Source organism: Lagopus muta, chromosome 3 (genome assembly GCF_023343835.1).
Source record: "Lagopus muta isolate bLagMut1 chromosome 3, bLagMut1 primary, whole genome shotgun sequence".
In the NCBI taxonomy this organism is placed as follows: domain Eukaryota; kingdom Metazoa; phylum Chordata; class Aves; order Galliformes; family Phasianidae; genus Lagopus; species Lagopus muta.
In genome coordinates, this window is record NC_064435.1 from 90,241,777 (window position 1) to 90,262,162 (window position 20,386).

General features: G+C 42.5%; 1 protein-coding gene across 7 annotated transcripts in view; it reads left to right on the plus strand.

Annotated features, from left to right (window-relative positions):
• NFATC1 (nuclear factor of activated T cells 1) overlaps positions 1 to 20,386 on the plus strand; it is a 114,612-nt gene that overhangs the window by 32,320 nt on the left and 61,906 nt on the right. For all 7 annotated transcript variants that reach the window (XM_048939060.1, XM_048939062.1, XM_048939065.1 and 4 more), the window contains exons 4-6: positions 12,335 to 12,537; positions 15,348 to 15,520; positions 17,419 to 17,559. In XM_048939060.1, coding sequence (XP_048795017.1) covers positions 12,335 to 12,537; positions 15,348 to 15,520; positions 17,419 to 17,559 — 517 coding nt within the window. The remainder of the gene's footprint in view (positions 1 to 12,334; positions 12,538 to 15,347; positions 15,521 to 17,418; positions 17,560 to 20,386) is intronic.

Below are 20,386 nucleotides of genomic sequence, written 5' to 3' on the forward strand. Positions count from 1 at the left end.
GGACAAGAGGTGGTGCGCACGAAGTGCAAGGGAGGTGCTCCCTGAATGCCAAGAAGCACTTTTTTTACTGAGCACAGTGACTGAGCACTGAATTGCTATCCCAGAGCAGTTCTGGAGTCTCGTTCAAAGGCTGTCTGGACATGGTCCTGGGTAACTTGCTTTGGGTGTCTGCACTTGAGCATGGAGTTGGACTAGATTTCCTGCAGAGGTTCCTTCCAGCCTTAGCCGTGGTTCAAGTTGATGGTCCTGTACCACTGCCATGAAAAGTTACGAGCGAATGCCCAAAATGCATGACAGTAAAGCACAAAACATCATGTCTGTAGCAGACTGTGCCACTGTGGGAATGTTCTCACAGAAAGTATTCTGGATGTCTCTTCAGGTTAGGTGCGGTGCATCCTTCTTCCAGTATTGCCAGGGTTTGTGAGAGACTCATGCTTTGAACTGTGCCCCAGGTCGATTGCGGGGCAATTCTGTGTTTCAGTTTTATTTGGCTAAGCGTTGATGTCTTCAAGTGAGCTAATTGCTTTAGTTTTTCTCTGTCATCAGGGGAAAGCCTGTCATTATAGAGTTTAGGGAGCTACTAATTTTATTCTGGTGAGAACATCTGAAGTAGCTCAGGTAAGTCACGCCTTCAGAGTGCAAATTTCTTTTTGCTGGCTGTGAAGGCAGTCACGATTAACTACTTACTCCTCCTGGTTGTCCAGCCTGTAGATGTTAGTTAGGTGGCATGAATCACCCAACTTTCCCCTGTTTATTTCTGGCTTGATGTGTTATATATAATTAGGTATCACTGGGCCTAGCAGGCTTTATAGCCTTACCAGTTAGCCAGGACTAAGATTTGCTTCTTAACTGAGATACCCAAGTTAGGTTTGAGTATGGTGGGGAGGATTGATGGCTTTTGAGACATTGGTGTTCCTATCTCAGGCTTGAGACTTAAGCCATGCCAGAGCCATGTTTAACTTCAACAAATTGATCTGAATACTGTCCTTGTTTGGTGTAAAAGCACACAGGTGCTGGTCACTGGTACTCACTGTGACTCACTTTGAGAAGATGGTGTACCCTCAGTGTCCTCTTCAAATCCCATTCATGTAAGGACATCCTACTGCATCAACTGAAGTGTCATCCATTTAAGGCAGCAAATAATCTCTTCTGCAAAGCTTTTATTTGCAAATTCGGTCATTTATATTTTCAGTGTTTTATTTATCTTATATATCTTATTAGCTTTGAACAGGGCTGTGGTCTAAGCTTGTCAGTATTTGAGAGAAATTCTAGTGCAACAGTTGTTGCCAAATAATTCTGGTCAACATGGGTATTTAGAATGACTGCTGGAAAACTGTCCACAGGTCTTGACAAAGTCTGTCATAAGACTTTCTCCTACCTATTTGATTTACTTGATGTTACAGATCACAGACCTTTCAGTTTATTCTAGTCCTGGTGGTCTGTTGGGCAGAGCTGCTCATGCTCATGCTGTGCTAGTTAGGCAATCTGGTCTGCTGTATCCATTCTAAAATTCCGTTCCTATCAAAATTAAAAGACCTAAAGACTACTTTGTTTCTAAGAAAGGTGCAAATGTCTGGAAGTTTTTTTGTTTGTTGGGTTTTTTTTTGTAAAACAGGTGACATCAATCTGTGGTATCACCATTGCTCTCAAGCAGCTCACAGTGTGGAATCCAATCTCAGAATTTTTCACATTTTAACCAGACTGTTTTGGAGGTCAAAACCTTGAAGCTGAGACATAAAATATACCTGGCCTATTTTTATTGCTCCATTAAGATGCTTTCTGTGGAAGGCATGCTCTCAGATAAAAGTTCAGAGTAATTAGGGCTCTAGGACCAATTGGATCAAAGGTGGCTTGTGGAAGGAGAACAGGACCAAAAGTGCAAAACATGTTGCCATTTCTGCTTTAAGATAGGAGCCACAAACAGCACCTTTATGAATGTTGTGTGTGCTGTGACAACACTTCTGTACCTTTTGGGGGATTAAAAAAATGGAAGCAGAACCTGTCTTGAAGAGGATGTGCTTGTAAACAGCACTCTTCTGACTCCAGAGAACAAGAGAGCTGCATTATTCTGTTCTATTTATCAAGGAATGGAAGTGTAAATTCTGCACAAGGGTTACAGTCAGAGGGAAGTGCTGTACCTTTCACAGTGGAGAAGGAGTTACTCTACCACATAGCACAGATGCTGATTTTTAAGAAGGATGAAGCAGAAATTGGGTAAACATAGAGCAGGCTCCAAATATGTAAAAACTTGTGATGAAATTTTCTGTCTCTAATCTCATACGTTTCTGTATCTGATGAAGCAAAAACTAGCAGAGAATTCCATAACTACGTGACCAGCTTTCTGCTTCTTTGTTGGCAAAGCCATCCTCACTCTACATTTCTATAATTTGTTAAAAATGCTTTCCTTCATTAACTCACTTGTACATACATAAAAGGGATGGAGGTGCTGTGAAACTGGGAAGCCATCAATATTCATGTTACTCACAGAAGAAGCAAGAAAGTTTATTTCAGACCATCACAAAGCCTCCTTTCCAGCTCTTTCCTTTCCCTAAACAGAGTCTGGGCTTAACTCATGGACTGCCTAATTATACTGTGTCCAACATGGGACATGCAACTCTTGTTGCACAACATGCTTTGTCTGCTTCTGGCACTGAGTTTTCATTTTTAGATCCTGCTCTGTGCTGTGGTCTTTAATTCTATTTGCTAACTAAACAGTATGAAGTCTTACATAAGAATTATTTTGTCTTTTTAAAGGAGTTGCTGGAAATCAGTGATCACACAGTGAGAAATTAAAAATCAAAAGAGTATTTATGCCAATTTTCATGGCAACAAAACACATAGTCCAATATTCATATTATTAATATGGCTCAGTATTTATAGTTCTCCAAATATTTACAGAGATAACGCCTTTAAACTTAGCCCCAGCTTTCTGCCTTCAGTGGTAGTTTAAATAAATATCATTGGAATAGGTGTAAAAATAGAGGCGAAAGGTAATAACTTCTAGTCTAATACTGTCCCACTGGTGTTTGTGAACGTCAGAGGTATTCTGCCTAGAAGTGTGTTGCCCCTGTCCCGTGTGAACCAAGATTCACCTTGGTGTGCAGTAAAAAGCTTTGATTGTTCAGCAGATAATGCCCAGTGTAGCTGGGCAACCTATTACCCCTGCAATTTGTACACAGGCTACCTAGGAGGGCAGAGTACAGGGCCAGCTGCAGCCACCACAGGGAAGCACAAGGCTGTTGAAGACAAAGAAATGTTGATTTACGTGGGCAGCCTGCACTTGGTGTCCCTCCCTCCACACAGGACAACTCTCATAGCCCTCTCCAGAGAGAGCTGTGCTGAGGTTTTAAGAGATCACAGCTGTACAGTTGGGTGATGCTCTCTTGGAGATGGGTTGTGATATGGCTCAGACTTGGTTGGCTGCCTTTGATCACCTGAAAGCAGGTCCGGAACAGCTATGATCAGGGAAGCGGCATCTTGATTTCATGGTAGAAGATTGCTTTCTGCTTTGCTACCTGCTCTGTGCTGGTTATAAGAATAATAATGATGTCCAGTGGTCCAGTGCACGAGGTGCCTGTTAGTTACTGTGATGGACATCATCCTCATCAATATAATGATTATGATTTTTTAAGGATCATAACTGGGTTGATACTGGGTGAACTGGGTTGGTACTTGAGTGTTTGTCTGGAGAGAATCATTAGGAAGAACACCTGTTTTTGAGGAGTAGCTTTCCTAGAAATAGGGAGCAGCATCTTGTGGCTGTTTAGAGAAGGAGATCTCATGGCTGTTATGGGAGCCAGCAGCCACGAAGGCTGTTTTTCCCTGGATGGAGACAGAAATGACTTGTGAGCCAGTGACTGAGTATACAGCATCTCTATTATGTTAAGATTAATAATTCCTCACAGCGTATTTGCAGCTGGAAGTTTTATATAGATCTTTACTCATCATGATGTGAACAGCTGCTCTTTTGCTGCACTGTTGAATTTAAGTCCAAGTGGCAGCACTAGAAAGTGCCACATAAAACACTCTCCTGCTGCTTTTCATTCACTCCTTCTTCCATCCAGCTCTCACTCTCTGCCTAGGCTTAGCTCTTTGCAGGAACAAACCATCTTATTTTTATTTGTGAACCAACACTTAACTACATTTGGATCTTAAAGCAGAGTTTGAGTGAATCCAAGGAAAGTGGATTTTCAGAAAGGAAAAATAAATCTTGAAAGCAGCACAAAAACTGTCAGAATTTCTGTTACATTTTTATGTGGAGTGAGTGAGGGACTGTGGAGAGTAGCATGGATGTTATGTCATACAGGGCATAAATTATACACTTAATCTGGCCAACCACGTCAGATAAAATTCAGAGAAGCTACTATGACCAGAGAGCTCTTAGCGAACAGCTCAGCTGTTTTGGTTCCTGTGGTGTTTCTTCTTATTCTTCTTGTTTTACTGAAGTTCTTCTGTTCTAATGTTTTAAATAAGAGACTCCCTTTTTTTGCCTTGTGCTCTCACTAGAGAACACAGTGTACAAGAGCATCCGAGTGGCCCAAGTTTAGCACCTCTGATTTGCATCCACATTGACATGTGGTCTGGACCTGGGCTTTGCACCTAATCAAAAAATTGGCAAGCTCTCTCGCTCGCCTGGTTCCCAGCAAAGAGAAGGGGAGCCTGTCTTGTTAGTCAACAAGTGAGTTTCCTTCTTGTGTTGTGCTACTTCTGGTCCTAGGTGTGCTGGAGCCCTGAAATGAATAGAGGGCACTCAAGTAGTACAGCAGTGGATGAAACACGTCCACTTGAGGAGCCAAAGCTGGAAAGAAACAGGGATGATAGAAGAGCCCACTGTGAGGCTGGGACCACAGCAGTTCATGAACCAGTTTTGAGTATATATATATGTGTGTATATATATATATATATATTTGTATATAATATATATATATATATATATGTATATCATATATATGTGTATATATATATATATATATATATATATATTTGGCAGAGCAGGAGTTTCCTGGCTTTCTGGTCCTTCAGCAAAAGGTCCTTGGGCATATTCAGCTGAGGGGAAGGCAAGGCAAGGGAGCTAAGGGACATGCCCAAGCGAAGGTCAGGCAGGATCCCTGCAGTGAACACAAGAACAGATCTCCAGGTCTCCTGATCTTGGCTTCAGTGCCTTTACTTCACATGACAATCAATGCCTGGAAAACCAACTTTTCCTTATATCCATTTAAACCCATGATGCTTACATCTCCAGATACTTCTGTATGGTAGCTGAAAGTATTTTTTTTTTCTTAAAATTCAGAGTGATGGCTCTATATTTATGCATGCTTGGTGTTTACAGCTGAAATCATTACCCAAAATGTTTATGCGCTTTCTTTATAGCTAAACAGCTTGATCTTCAATTTGTTTTCAAAAAATTGAGATGCTGAATACTCACTGATGTTATGTTTTTGAGGCTGTGTATTAGGTACATTTTTTAAATGTGACAATTTGTTTTATTTTACCACTCATCATATGCAGTTACCATTAAAAAAACAAAAAAAACAAAAAAAAGCAAACCTACTGATTGAGAAAGATTGCAATAAAGCTAGTTTGTGGAGTTCTTGAAGCTCTAGCTTGAATAGACAAGCAGCAATTACTTCAAAGATTTCACTGCTCTATAGATTTTACATTTTATCACATTTTCCTGTTTTGAAAGCGTTTAGCAATTACATTCCAAGTCACTGATGAGAGAATAAGCAAAAGAAGCCCCCCTTCATCAGATTGAGTGTTTATTCTTGCTAATGATTCTCTCCAGACTAATACTCAAGCACAGATTATTCCTTGAATAGTTCTGAAATAAGAGTGAGACAGACGGGTATGTAAAGCATTGCTGAGTGAAAGCAGTATGGCCATCAGTGGCATGGCTGGAGAAGAATCATAGAATCATAGAATGGCCTGGGTTGAAAAGGACCTCAAAGATCATCTAGTTTCAACCCCCTGCTGTGTGCAGGGTCATCAAGCACCAGACCAGGCTGCCCAGAGCCACATCCAGCCTGGCCTTGAATGCCTCCGGGGACGGGGCACAAGAAGAGATAAAAAAAAGGTAGATATTTTTCGTATTATTTTTAGAGGCATAGATGTGTTTGTTTTCACACAGACTTGATTATGTATTGAATGTACAAAGAACAGGCACACACATTTACAAATTTATTGCTGATACAGGTGTTACATATGGATTTTTGCACATCATTGTCGTGAAGGACGCAGTACTTGATAGCCTGGACAGTATCAAGCACAAGCTCCGGACTAGTTTAGAGGATGGATATGAAGTCCCTGGTTGTGCCCCACATTGATATTAGTGGGAGTCCTGAAAACATTGGAATGGGCTAAGCCCTAACTCAGCAGCAGCACTCATTTAACACATTTACAGAGTTAAGAGTCTGGGGAATGTCCTGGTTTAGTTGCCTGCAAAAAAAGAAGCACTGGTGTGCCTGTGGTCTTTTTGCAGAACTCCCTGCAAGTACACTGAACAGTCTTCCATATACACCTGGCTGGTGTGCCTGGCCATGATGGCCTTCTTGGCTCCCACCAGAATGGGACCATTCTTTCAGCGGCCTCTGGGAGCCTTTCCAGGCACAGAGAGCTTATTGTTATGACAGGTAGCTTTCTGAGCATTTCAACAGATAATTCAGCATGCCAAAAGCACAAAGTACTTTGACGGAAGCACGCAGGATATTTCAGCTGCCTTTCTTAAAATAAATGTCCTAACTTAAATAGTAGAAGTTTTCTTTGCAGTCTCTAGGAGAACCATTGTTTCTGAAATAGCATTTGAGATGTGGGACACAACATCTGAAAAAATTCCTCAAAATTCAGTAGCCTCAGTGAGCTTGGAGAGGTTTTGTTGTTTTTCTAATGTTTATGTTAAAAACACTCCAGCTTCTTCTGCTGATCATTTTCAGGTCTGTTCAATTCTGGTTGCCAAATTTTGTAGATATGTACCAGGCACTTTGTTCGGATACAGCAGGAACACCCTGTGGTTGGGTATGCTCATGTTTGTGATAAACCTCAGCTTATGATTGATGTGTGTCTGAATCAGGTGCTACCTTGCAGTCAGATGTTTGCTGCTTGGGAGGAATGGTTCTGTTTTCCTTGGGATTTGCTGGCTGTCAGAGGAACGCCTCCTGGCATTCAGCACCACACTGCCTGGACGTGCTGGAACAATAAGCCCATTCCACATTGAGCACTCCAAGGGAAAGACTGGGATTTGCTTTGGCACCATGCATCAAGATGAGCAGCAATTTACTAATGAGAGCCAAGAGGTGTTGGTGAGAGATGGTGTTGTGAAAACGATGACTGAGAGCTTTAGGAATTCCAGAGAAAGCTTGCTGTGGTGCAGCAGTCACTCAGGCGGTGCAGTCTTCTCTCACTCTTGCGTAAGATGATGTAAGATGATGAAGAGCTTAACTGTGATCAGTCCTGTTCTGGTTGTTAATTACTGGTGACTGCATTGCTTTTGATAGAATGAGAGGAGTGTAAAACAGGCCCGCAATTAAAGTCTGATTTTGATCTTAGCAGCTTCAGACAATATATATGCAAATGTCTTTGGAGACTAGTTCAAATATTTTTACAGTGTTGCTCAAAAAGGAAAAGAGCAGGTTAGTCAGTGGTCAGTCAGAACAGGAGAACATGACCTACTTTCACTTCAAAACCAGTGACGTTGGCCACAGTGGTCTTATCTACATACTCAAGTTTGTCCTGCATCTCTACTTTGTATTAAAACAGGTGGCTGCTGTATTCTCACCTTTACTGGGGAAGAACAGCTCATTCAGTAACTGTGTGCATCTGATCCTTAGTTGGAGTGATGTCCCTTTACACTTTCACATCAGGGGAATGTATGGTTCTTTCCATCTGGATGTAGGTACTGCCAAGCACAGCATGCTTGATAGGAAAGGCACATCCTTTTTTATGAACCCTGCAGCTGAGAGCAGCCTTTGTCACCCGTACTCAGCCACTGAGGTATTATGAGAAGAGCTTCAGCTTTGGGACTGTGTTACACAGAGAAAAAGATAAAAATAGGGTGTCTGACGCACGCATCCCGTGTTGCATGCCAGGAAACAGAATCTTTATACCAAGTACAGTATTCCAGAGCATGCATGGAAAATATGTGTGTATGTGAATGTGTGAAATCTTTCCTAACTAATAGAAATACTCAGTTCCCCTTTACCCCTTCCCCTTTCACGTTCACCTTGTTTTCTGTTTCCTTTACCTGTTGACAAATGTAATAGCCCGGAGTACTACAGCTCTTCCTGTAGTGCCAGTGCTCCCCTTTTCATTCTTCTGAATGACGTGACAGTAATGTCACACTTCTACATTTTGAGGGAGGCACAGAGTATTCTTGCTGTACCTGCTGAAAGTGTGCAGAATCTTGCCTGTTTTCCAGACATCTACAGCATGCCAAAAAGTCTTCCAAAGTTCAATATTATCTGTCACAGAAATTGTATGCTGGGAGAATGACCTAAATTTAGTCAACAGTATGTGCCCCTTCAAATGTTAGTCCTTGCGCTGTTGTCTGTTATTGCTTCTATTGGAATATAAGTCACATAATGTGAAAGTAACAAATATGATGCATTGAGGAAAACACAAAGGGAAATTCATATTTGAGATCCGAAGCCTTCTACTGCAGAGCACAAAACTTACAGTTGAGTAAGGATTTTGCCTGTGTTGTTGGCTGCAAAATCAACTGTATAGTAACTGGACCAGCAACCTTATCTTCCTGGATGTCTCTGACACTTCCATTCTCTTGAAATCTCATGTTTGTTCATCATGCTGAGCAGTGTTGCTCTTCAGATTCAGAACTACCAGATGAGGAAGAGCTCCCAGAGAATGCATGATTAACAATACATGATGTATCCAGAGAGTGCTCACGGCTTAGTGAAGCCCAGCAGAGCTGTACAACAGGACCTTAAAGGAACAGAAATACAACCATAAATCTAGTTTGAAGATCACACAGTTTAAAGAACAATGCAGAGCATGCATCTGATGTCTTAATATTTATTTTCTAGCATTTAAACTCTTCTTGTAGGAAGGCAGGGATGAGGTGAGGGTGAGGATGATGAAAGGTGAGGGCTTTGCATTTTAGGTTGATTACTAGTATAAAACCTGTGGGAAAAATACTGTGTGAGACTCACAAGTAGGTTATGAGGTACAGCAGTAGCTAAGTTCTGATTTCAAGATAAAACCTGAAATGGCAAAACCCAATGCAGGACTTAAGATTTTTTGACCCGTTCGCCCTGATTTAGTAAAACACACGGTTATCTCACTGTGTGATTTTGCTTTTGACGAATTGAGGTTTAAGTTACTTGCTGGTCTATTTTTACTTTTTAAGCGGCCTTGTAATTCAATATAGGTTTATTTTAATTTTACACACTCCATAAAAAGCACCCTCCGTAACAAGCTGGAGAAGTCACTGCTGGTAATGCATAGCTACGTAGTTTTTTCTTCCAGCAGCTTCCTGTAGAAATTTAATCGGTTTCTGTGTCACGCTTTATTACTTTTTCCTTTGTGAACCTGTGTTACGCTCACGATCAAAAATACCCAACAGTACCCCATGTCTCTTCCGTCACCGTGGCCTCAGTGCTGAGGCTCTGGAGATGTTGACGCAGCGTGAGATCAGTCCGGGCTGAATCCAGGTCACTCTGCTAGCCCTACTCAAGTCCGTGGCAGTAGTAAACAGCTATGGCCGCAAGGCACGCGGGGACAGAGATGTGCTGAGTAAGACGGTGGCTTCACCGTGGTCGCCAGCTGTGCTGGGAGCACACGAGCTGCTCAGACTGCATCTCAATGGTCTGGGAGTCAAAACCAGAAAATTCTGTTTTTGCAGCATAGCACAGATCTTGGTGTTGAGAATCTTTCTGCTGCCAGACATAGGAGCCATGTGTTTTGAGAACTACCTTGTTTTGGAAGGGGAAGTACACTGTTTTGGTATAGGCAGTGGCTACAGAGATGGCTGACAGTTGGGTCAGAGGCAGGAGAGCTGAGGACTGCTGCAATATAACAAAGCTCAGCCTCATGGCAGGCATGTTTCAAACTCCTGCTGGAGAAAAACACCTTTTTTTTTTAAAGTCTCCTACTGAAATCTTGAAAATGCAGCTTCTTGAAGTTATTTGAGCAGCAAATTAGAAAGTTACTGCCACTTTTTGCTTGTGACCCGGCAGAGAAGTAGCCTGTCACCTGCTGCTCCTGGCTCTGAGGCTAGCAGCTGAACCGAAAGACACAGTCCATAGCACCTCTGTGAGAGCTGAGGCTGAGATCTGCTATTCTGTTTCTACCATTCTGACAATGCCTGTATTGGAGACAGGGAAGAGATGTGGAGGAGTTAATGAAAGCATCAGAGTCTCCAGCCTCCTCCACAAAGAGCTACACACATTAAAGGAATGGCAGCAGATCCTCCTGCTTGATCTAGGATCGTGGGAGAGGCCCACCCAGCAAATCTTCTGTGGAAAAATAAATAGAAAGCTGTAGGGAAGTAGCTTTGTTTGCATTTTCCTACACCGTAAATTAAAACTGTTCCTGCTCGCCAAGATGTCATCAATGGTATAAAATAGATCTGTCTGAGTTAGTGATGGTGTAGTGATGCTGTACACCTCCTGAAAGCCTGGCCTCTCCCACCTGAATCATTAGCAGAGAAAAGTACATCTATAGCAGCGAGAACATGTTCTCAGCACTATGTATCTCCTGTAACTGCCCACCTGGTTCATGCTCCTCTTTCCTGCAGCTGCCACATCCTTCCTTCCCACAGTGCAGAGCTTCACTGCTCTCAGGTGGAAGAGCTATTCTGAGGGCTTGCTTCCCAGCATCAGGTGGTAGCATGAAGAAATGGCAGAGTGATGAGAGATGGAATAGCAGGGGGGTTGTGGGACTGCTATGCCCGTGTGGCTGGGATTGACTCAGCATGGGTGAAGGCAACAGAAGTGGTTGGGCCCTGTGGCCGGCACAGTCCCTGAGCTTGCTTCTGAGTGCTACTGCGCTGTGAGCTCTGTGCCATGGCTCACTGCAAAGGGCATAGATGCCTAGGCTGACTGGCTGTAGTGATGGTGTGGCAGGCACACTGAGGTCAGTCAGGAGGCGTGAGGAGAGGAAACTGTAAAACCTCTCTGCCTGCCTGGGACGCATTCTGCATGCAGCAGCAAGCTCCCTTTGCATGGCATGGCAGTATGAGCCAGGAGCTCTGGCTTGTCTGTTACCTGCCAGTTTTTGCCAGGCATTGGAGCAGATGTATTCAATTCAATTATTTCCCTGCTACTCAGTGCACCCCTCATCTGCCAGGCTGTTGGGCTCACTGAGCTTGCTCAGCCTGGGCTTTTCTGCAGCCAGGTCTTGAAGACCCTTGTAGTCTGAAGATGAAAAGTTAGCCAGGTGAGCCAAAATGGCAGGTATGGAGCTCAGTTTGTGTCAGCTTAAAGACACCCTCTACTTGGCAGAATCTTTTGTATTCTTGTTTTTCACAGAGTTTAGGCTGGCCTCACCTTAAATATGAGCAGCACACAGAGACGTGAGGCCTCGTGCTTTGGAGCAGAGGGCTGCTGATGACAGAGGAGTGGGATGCATGTGGCTCACTCATGTGCTGTCTGCTCTCCCAAGGCAGACTGGGCTTTGCACTGGCATAAACCCTAGGTGGCCTCTTCAGAGCAACAGTACTGAGGGTAGGCACTACTGCTTTGACATGCAGTAGAAATAACTCTTGTTGGCATCACAGTTGTCACTGTAACACAAACGAGGCTCGAGTCAGGCCAAGTAGCTTCAGTGAGATTTCTGTGCAATTGTAAGAAGAATTTGCACACATGGTGAGCATCAAGTTATGTACACATGATCTGTCTCCATTCTGTTCCAGTTTTATTGGCAGAAAAATCAGTGAGAGGAAGTGTCCTACACATCCTCCACACGTGGAACAATGCAGGAAGCTTAGGGGTAGATAATCTATGCTCTTTTCCACATGCAAAACCCCCTTGCAATTGCTATCCTCAGTACTGCAGATAAACATTGACTGTGTTGTTTTGTGGGTTTTTTTTTTGCCAAACTCCACGACAGAATTTATGCAAAGATTTCTGTGGACATAGCAAGAGTGCACTAAAGTTCACCGCATCTAGAATGCCTCAGGTCCTCCGGGATAATGAGACATTTTCTGAGTGCACCTTTTTATTGTACCAATATTACATTACAGGAAAAATGGAAGGGGGAAACTTAACACATAGCACCTGTCACAAGTTCTTTCCTTGAATTAGGCTCTCCTGCTTATAAAAATTTAATTGATTCCTAGCAGTTTATGTCCGTGGTGCTCAGTGGGCGTTTTCTGTTCTCTTGCCAGCTCCATGGTTACTTAGAAAGCGAGCCCCTGACGCTACAGCTGTTCATTGGGACTGCAGACGACCGCCTGCTGCGACCCCATGCTTTCTACCAGGTTCATCGAATCACTGGGAAGACTGTTTCCACCACCAGCCACGAAACAATACTTTCCAACACCAAAGTCTTGGAAATCCCACTTCTTCCAGAGAACAACATGAGAGCAACGTAAGACCCAGATACTATGCCTGACTGCTTAGCAGTTTCCTCTTGTTTCCCACTTCATTTCTTCTGTTTTGTGATTTTTTTCTCCTTGTTTTCCTTATTCTGTCCTTTTTTTTTTAACTCCACTCAGTAGTAGTAAGTTTTCACAACTTCACTAGCACAAACTGCCTCTCATCAGCTTAACAACAAAATGAACTTTGCAAATATTTATGACAACTGATTGCTTTCATTCTAGAGTTTCAGCCAATGTGCTTATTTGCCATTTAAAATAAGTGTCTCGGTTACCAAGCTCTAAATATCTCCTACCTCAGCTCCTGCATTTAGTTTCTAAATATGACACCTCTTACTCCTGTATGTACTAGCACAAGGAACAGGGCCTATTAAAATTTATCTTTGGATGTCAATGGAACCTCTTCTAGAAGACATTTCCAAGTAACCTAGCCTTTTTCATGACAAACAAAGCCATTCTTAGTTCTTATGTAATAAAAATCCGCATTTGTTTAGAAGCAAAATTTTTAGGGAAGGAGTTAAAGCTTACAGAATGCAGTTACTAAACTGGAATGAGTTTTCCCATGCAGAAAGAAAGCATCCACACCTTAGAACTTCTGAATTAATAGGAATCTGAGTGTTAGTGGTAAATTTCATTACAGGATTGTGTATAAGGCATCCAGTATCAAGCTGTGTATGTGACATAAGCAAGACCCTCAGTATGATTTAATCCACTCCCTTCTTCAACCCTCATTCAATGATGCTAACCCTTCTCCAAATCACCTGCCTTGGGAGGATTTTGTATGTGCATCTGCTGATGTATTAATGTGAACATATATGTATACATGGATGTGTGCATTTACAGGGAGACAGAAAGGACAAGTAAATAAACAGACAAAAGGAAAGCAGGCCCCACCACAACAAAGACCATGGGAAATCCCAGGGAACTTTCAAAAACCATGATTTTACTCCTGGTTATTCATACACTGTTTTCTGCACCTTAATGAAGTGAAAAACGGACACTTGAACACTACTGTATGTAGCAGTTATTAGAAGCTGGTTTGCAATGTCATGTGCAACATGTGCTGGAGTGCATCATGTAAATAGAAGAACTAGAATGTGGTTAACTGCACTGCCAGCTGGGATTAGGATCATCACTCAAGATATGAGGACCTCTGTCACTTCATTGTGTTAAGTTGTGATGAGCATGCAAAATCAGCGGCCCCATTTTCTGTCATTATACTGTTTCTTTCCCTATAAAATAAAGGTAGTCACACAGTTTTGGAACCAAACTGAGCATTTTCATGACACATATGCCAGATCATAGTAGAGTTCTCCCAAGAACCACAAACAATGCTTTGGCTTATATAAGCCTTCTATGTCAATGCTCTAAAACGTCATGTAGGCTAACAATGAAATGAAATTTAGAGCCAAGGACTTTTCTCACAAACACTTTGTGTGTTTGGCTTTCGTATAATGAAGCAATGAAGCTTATCAGCATATTTTAACTTTGCACATATAATTACTACTATCGATTTCAAATGTTAATTTCTATGACTTTACAACCTGATTTGTGCTCCTCCATACCTTGCAGAGTCTGAGCAAATTGTTGAGGGTTTTTTTGTTTTACAACTCTTGCTATTGAAGAGGCAATAGTGAGATGCGCATCATTTCTTCTCTGTCACATGGATTATTGCATAAAATCTTGACATGCGTACAAATATTTCTTAATTCTTATGACTTCCTCTGCTAATATGCTTTGTTAAGAAGCATTAATATGTTCATTAGTTTCTTTGATCATACCAGCAAAGGTATTTTTGTTACTCTGAAATCTATACTTCAAAAAAAAATGCAGGTCAAAACCAGGCTGCCGTAGTTTTTGTTTGCAGTTTGCTTCAGAACTGAGCTTCAAAGGTCTGGAGGAGGAATTAAACTCTTTAATTCAAAATAAAATTAAACTATATGTATTTAGTATAATAAAATGCATGCCAGAGACCAGTACCCAGAATAAACTGCAATGCAGACTTTGTAGTCTTAACCAAAGCAGAGGTATTTTTGCAGTGGGTTTTTGAGCACGTATGTTTATTTATCTTTTGTTCTGTGAACTTTCTCTGTCGGAATTTGCTTTGACAGAAATTCTGACTCATTCACAAGAAAACCAAAATTGAAAAATAGGAGTGAGAGAGGTCAGAAATAGCAGGAGTTCTTTCTGGACAAACAGCACATTTTTCTCTAATGTAGAGGGGAAACCTTGAGTTTATTTTTTTTCTTGCAAAACTTCAGCTCACTTCAGCTTACGACTCTTAGAAATTCACTGATAGAAGCACATTGACAGTGGGATTGACTTTGTGAGAACTGTGCTCAATAATGAGTATTGTCAGGACTCTAGAATAAAAATCATGGAATATTTTTATCCGAATTAGCCATAACATGTGAGATTGTTAGTATACCTGCATTCTAAGTTAGTAGCATAGTGTGCAGGTAATGACCTGTCCTCTGGACTCCTTTAGTCCATTTCTTTGCACTTCAGCTGGTCTGTAAGCTCCATCCTTTCAGGATGTGTGGGGTGGGAGGATCTTTTACATTTTCTCCCTCTGGCAATTGAAGTAACATCCTAGGTTTGTGTGCTCAACTTCAGCTGCTATGTGTTACTACCAATAGCCTGAACTGAGCTACTTGTGGATGAAGGCTACCGCGTTTAGCTTGGTTCTGAGACTATGTATGACATGGAAGATGTACAGGAGAGAGGGAAGAAACTGCACTCTTGTGTCCTTCTGAATTCTGCTTGAAATGAATTGAATTGCTCTGTGTTCCCTTTTGGGTAGCATTGACTGTGCTGGAATATTAAAGCTCAGAAACTCTGACATTGAGCTGCGGAAGGGAGAAACAGACATTGGGCGGAAGAACACACGTGTGCGACTGGTCTTCCGAGTTCACATCCCACAGTCCAACGGGAGGACCCTCTCTTTGCAAGTAGCTTCCAACCCTATCGAGTGCTGTAAGTAGCAACAGATGTCTTTCTCTTGCTAGCTCTTGTGTCACTGAACACGCAGTGTTTGTCCATCAGTGTGCTAAACACTTGTTCACACCTGTCTAGCCAGTGAACCTTGCTCTGTTTTGCAAAAATGCGTGGTTTGTATTGATGGCAAAATACTTCTGCTGTAGAAAAAAAGAAGTGTAGCTTTGTGCCTTTTTCCCTTTATAAGGAAGAACGCACTTAGAACAAAAATAGAGTACTGCTAAGCTAACAGTAGGCCTGAAATTGGCAAGACTTGGGTTTTTTTGGTGACTTCCTATCATACAGGTGACAACTGTGATAGTTTTGGAAAGCAGTTATTGTGTCCTAGTCACTCTTTCTCCCCAGCATAAAGCAAAAATCAGCAAACAGGACCTGAACGCTTTGATGAAGGGCTAGCAATACACTAGAGGTGACACCCTGGCTCCAGTTGCTTGGCATTGGTATTTTTCTAGGGATTGTTAATAGCAAAGCTCCAGGAAAGAGCATCCCTGCATTCCTCTTGCAAAAGCAGTGTCATCAGTGGCAGACTTTAAGACCAGTGATAGAACTACATCCATTTTTGCAGAGCAGCACTGCTGCCATTCTGGTAGTCTGAGTCTACAAGAGAAGCAAGCTTTGTAGGAAAGAGCAGTGCTGTTATACCAGTAGTTTATAGCCTTCTTCCTTCATAGCCATCCATTTAAATAAACAAACAAGTGGTGGTGGTGGGAAGGAAGTTATATTAAATTATCCCAATGTTATTATGAAGAGTAGCAGAGCCTCCATACCTGTAACAGGTAGACTGACATAAAGCCATCTGTGTGAGATGAAGAATTTTCCCCGTTTCTTTTTTGAAAATGCTCTAATAATTAATAAACATCAAGAAAATAAGGAAGAAGGAAAAAAAAGGAGCCATGGTTTTATCCTGCTCCTTGCTGTAGCTGATGAGACATTTTCAGTTGCTGTGTAGCATGATAAGGCCACAGTTTTAATGCATCCTGAAGAGTCCATCCAATATGCCAAGTTCAAGAGGCCACTAAATATGAAGCCACTTGGATTTGTATCCGTGACTTGCAATTTTAAGTACCGTGTAATGAGCAAAAGCGTGCTACATGCCTCCTCAAAGTAATGGAAAACAGGAGGGAAAAAAGAGTGCTAGTGTTATTTCCAGTGCAGAATGTGGAATAAGCTGGTGCCAAAAACTTCATGCATCTCTTAGTGCATGTGACACCAGGAGTAACCATGTAATCTGGATAAAATGTCACATCATCCCTTGAAGTTCAGCCATGCTCACTCCATGTCGCAGTTCAGATGATAAAATATTTGCCACGAGAATACAGTTTCTGTTTGCATGAGTCCACGTGTGCTTTGGCACTCAGGTGTTGGTGGAAATATGCTTTCTAAACTGTGAACTTTAGCTGGATTGTGAGGCTCATAGCTAATGATAAAAGTCAGTTTGCAGCTATGGCTGTTGTGACAGAAATGCAGTTTGGATGTGGATGGTCTTGTTCTCATGTACGCCTTGTAAATGCATGGCGTATATGCAAGGAACTATTATTTTGTCTCTCGGAGAAGATACTCTACATAAACAAATTTCTCTAAAAATACTCTTTTTGGCACAGTACAGATCAAGCTGAGTTTTCAACTTAAACATCTTGGTTTTTTTTTTGTGAGCTTTTTGAATCTGTGCCACTGTATTGGATAAGAGTATTGTTTATGATGAAAGCGCTTAGAAACCGTGCTTCCTACAAATCTTCTGGCTGTTCTTGTTTTTGTGTCAAACTCATCTTATGAGAGTAAGGATTGCAAGCATTAGGTCCCTTGCTAATGTAATATTTATTTCTTTTTGTGTGTTTGTGGTTGCTTTTTTTTTTTTTTCCTTTTATATACCTCTCCAGCTCAGAGATCTGCCCAAGAACTGCCTCTGGTGGAGAAGCAAAGTACTGACAGCTTTCCTGTTACTGGAGGGAAAAAGATGGTTCTGACTGGCCATAACTTTCTGCAAGACTCGAAAGTCATCTTTTTGGAGAAAGCTCCAGGTATGTCTTTTCAATTTAGACTCGTGTCTGCCTTCTTCCCCCTGTCACAAAATCCTGGCCAAATGGTGATAGCATCATCCCCATAATCACATTTTCCTCTGTGCATAGTATGTTTTCCACATTTCTGGGTTAAGCTGTGAGAGAGGTCTGTGTCGAGGCCTCGTGCTGCAGCAGCTGTAGACACAGGCAGGCAGCAGTGAGGCTGTTTCTGCAGCAGTGCAACAGTGGAAGAGCACTGGAGGCCCTCCGTGGCATTCCTTGTAATGCCTGTGTGGTGGAGTGGGAGCAGGGCTGTGAGTCAAAGTCAGGCTCTGAAATGAGATAGTTAAGGATAGCTTGGAGTCTTGTTTTGGAAAGGGTTTCCGTGGCACTGGCTCAAGCCATGGATTCCTCAGCTGCCGGCTGAACCCCCCCCTGCACTTTCAAGCATCTTGGGCACTCCTCAGGCCAGCCCTGCTGGTGTCAGCAGAGCAGTAGGAAGGGGAGCCCCGGTGGGGAGAGGGCTGAGGAGGCACGAGACCTTCCCCCCCACACCACTGTAGCACCTGCAGGCTCCCAGGGGACAAGTGTGGGGCTTTCCTGAAGGTTCCCATCATGCTTCAAGTCACCGAAAGTAAGCATCAGGCTGAGGCAGAGCAATCCTGAGCCCTTCCTGCAGTCCCAGGTGCCACACTGCACTCAGGGAGTGAGCAGGATGCCCTTTTGGCTTCTTCAGAAAGTTTAAATTAAAAAAAAAAGGGCAGTATTGCAGCATAAAAATCTGAGTATAGAGGGATGAGATAGAAGAGTGGTTCTGTGTACTTTATATTTAAACTTCATTCCCTGCACAGATTTGGGTTAGTGTGACATTTCAGGAGCTAAGTCCCAGATATTTCTCATGACAGGAAGGAAAACGTGTTAAACTGTGCTTTCTTTCCTATTTATTTTCTGTCCTCATCCTTTACTGACTGCGAAAAATTTCTGAACTATCCTGTACCAAAGTACTGTAATGGGAGTGCTCCTTGCTCACTAGCAGGTACCCCAGGGTGGATTTGGACAAAGCAGGATGCTCACTATATTGACTTCAATTACAAAAGTACAAAACAAGGCCAGCGTTGCTCTGTCTAGCCAGGTATCTCCCTCAAGCAAAAGGAATTGGAGGCTGCACAAAGGCAGCTTACAAAGCACAGAGATCAAGAAAAAATTATATATGCAACATTTTTGAAAAATCATGAGAAATGAAGGAGTCTACAGTTGCACACTGAGTCTGCTGGTGAGGAATTAAATGATCTAAAGGCCTGTCACTCTGGAAAACCCTGCTTGGGTGTATGGATCGGTAGGATGGACCCATGCGGGAGTGTCTCCTCTACTTGAAGACATCACCAGAGGTCCCCCTGCTCTCTACTCCTGGGTGCAAAGCGGATGGAAACGCTGTAGGAGTCAGTCAGTGAGCTGTTGCCATTGAACAGTAATCAGTATGATTAAGTCAGTAGTAGAAGATCTGATTTGAGACAGCCTGCTTCATTTTAGTGCGATCACAGGAGATTTGGTGCGATTGCAAGGCAGTACTGCCACATGGGAGGACACTATGGGGATGAGCCTTTATGGTTTAAAAGCATCTCCTGGAACACCTAGCCTGCATTAATCTCTGAGCTGCCCAGCTGCTGATTTGTAAGGCAATTGTGTCACTAGGAATGGCTCACAAAAAAAGAATTTTGCCAGCAAATCCAGGGCAATTTCTATGGACTCTGAGTTGTGTGCTACTTTGTGTAACACAGCTTGATGCATTTAAAACAAGCAAGTCCAGTGCATCACTGTCCTAGTGACAGATTGTTCCAACTCATTTTTTGAGCAAGGTCATTGTGTATAATATGAAATGAAAATGCATTCCCAGCCTTTACTTTTGAAAATCAGCAAGCAGTGTTTCCCTCTCAGCTACTGCATGTATATAAAAGTAGGTCAAGAGAGGGAACACCAGCACAGTTTCTTCTTCTCTTAGAAAGTTAGTTATGAACTTCTGTGATTAGCTGGAGACATTCATTAGTTTTGCCACTGTTGCTGTTTTTGTTTTTGAATTCAGAATGTTAATCACGTTCCTAGTGAGTAACAGCCAAATACAGCTATTACAAAGTAACAGATCACAGGAATAATTGCACTCTATAAAGGGAAAATATCCTTTATTTGAAATTTAAACACTATACTACATGAGTTCATGTTTTCAGTCTTTATTCAGGCAGAGTCCCCAAGCCAGGAGGCAGCCTCTGTGTGCTTGTCTAATTTATGCTAGTCTGCATACTTAATTGGTTAACGCAGAGAGTTTGAGAACACGTTGTGTTTGGCTTCTGTGGTTTTTTTCCTTCTGTCTGAATAATTTCTTTAAGTCTGCTGAGTGCATTGTGGTATGCTGAATGTTTTTCCAAGCATGAGTCCCAAGCTCTCCGTCTTCAGGCTAGCCCTCAGCTGTTGTAATCTCTGGAGGAATGGCATTATCCTGGCCTCCTTGCGTAGGGAGTCTGTCTTAACTGTGACTCATACAAGAGGGAATCCCTGAAGAATGATCAAATCAATCTTTGAGCCGGGGAGGCAGGACGTGGTATTTTCAGCTTAACCCTTCACTGGCTTCTTTTCAGCCAAGGAGTGCATGAACCGGAGCAAAAGATTCTTTGCAGCAGTGCAACACAGAGGAGAAACTAGTCAGCTGCAGGGTGAAGGTTTGCTGAAAGGACTGTGAAAGCAGGGCTGTGAGGACCCCATCTGGAAGAACCCCTTGTGATACGGCGTGGTGCTGAGGCAGAGGGCACCCCTTTGGATAAACAATGGGCCTTTTCAGAAGCAGACTGAAGTTAGC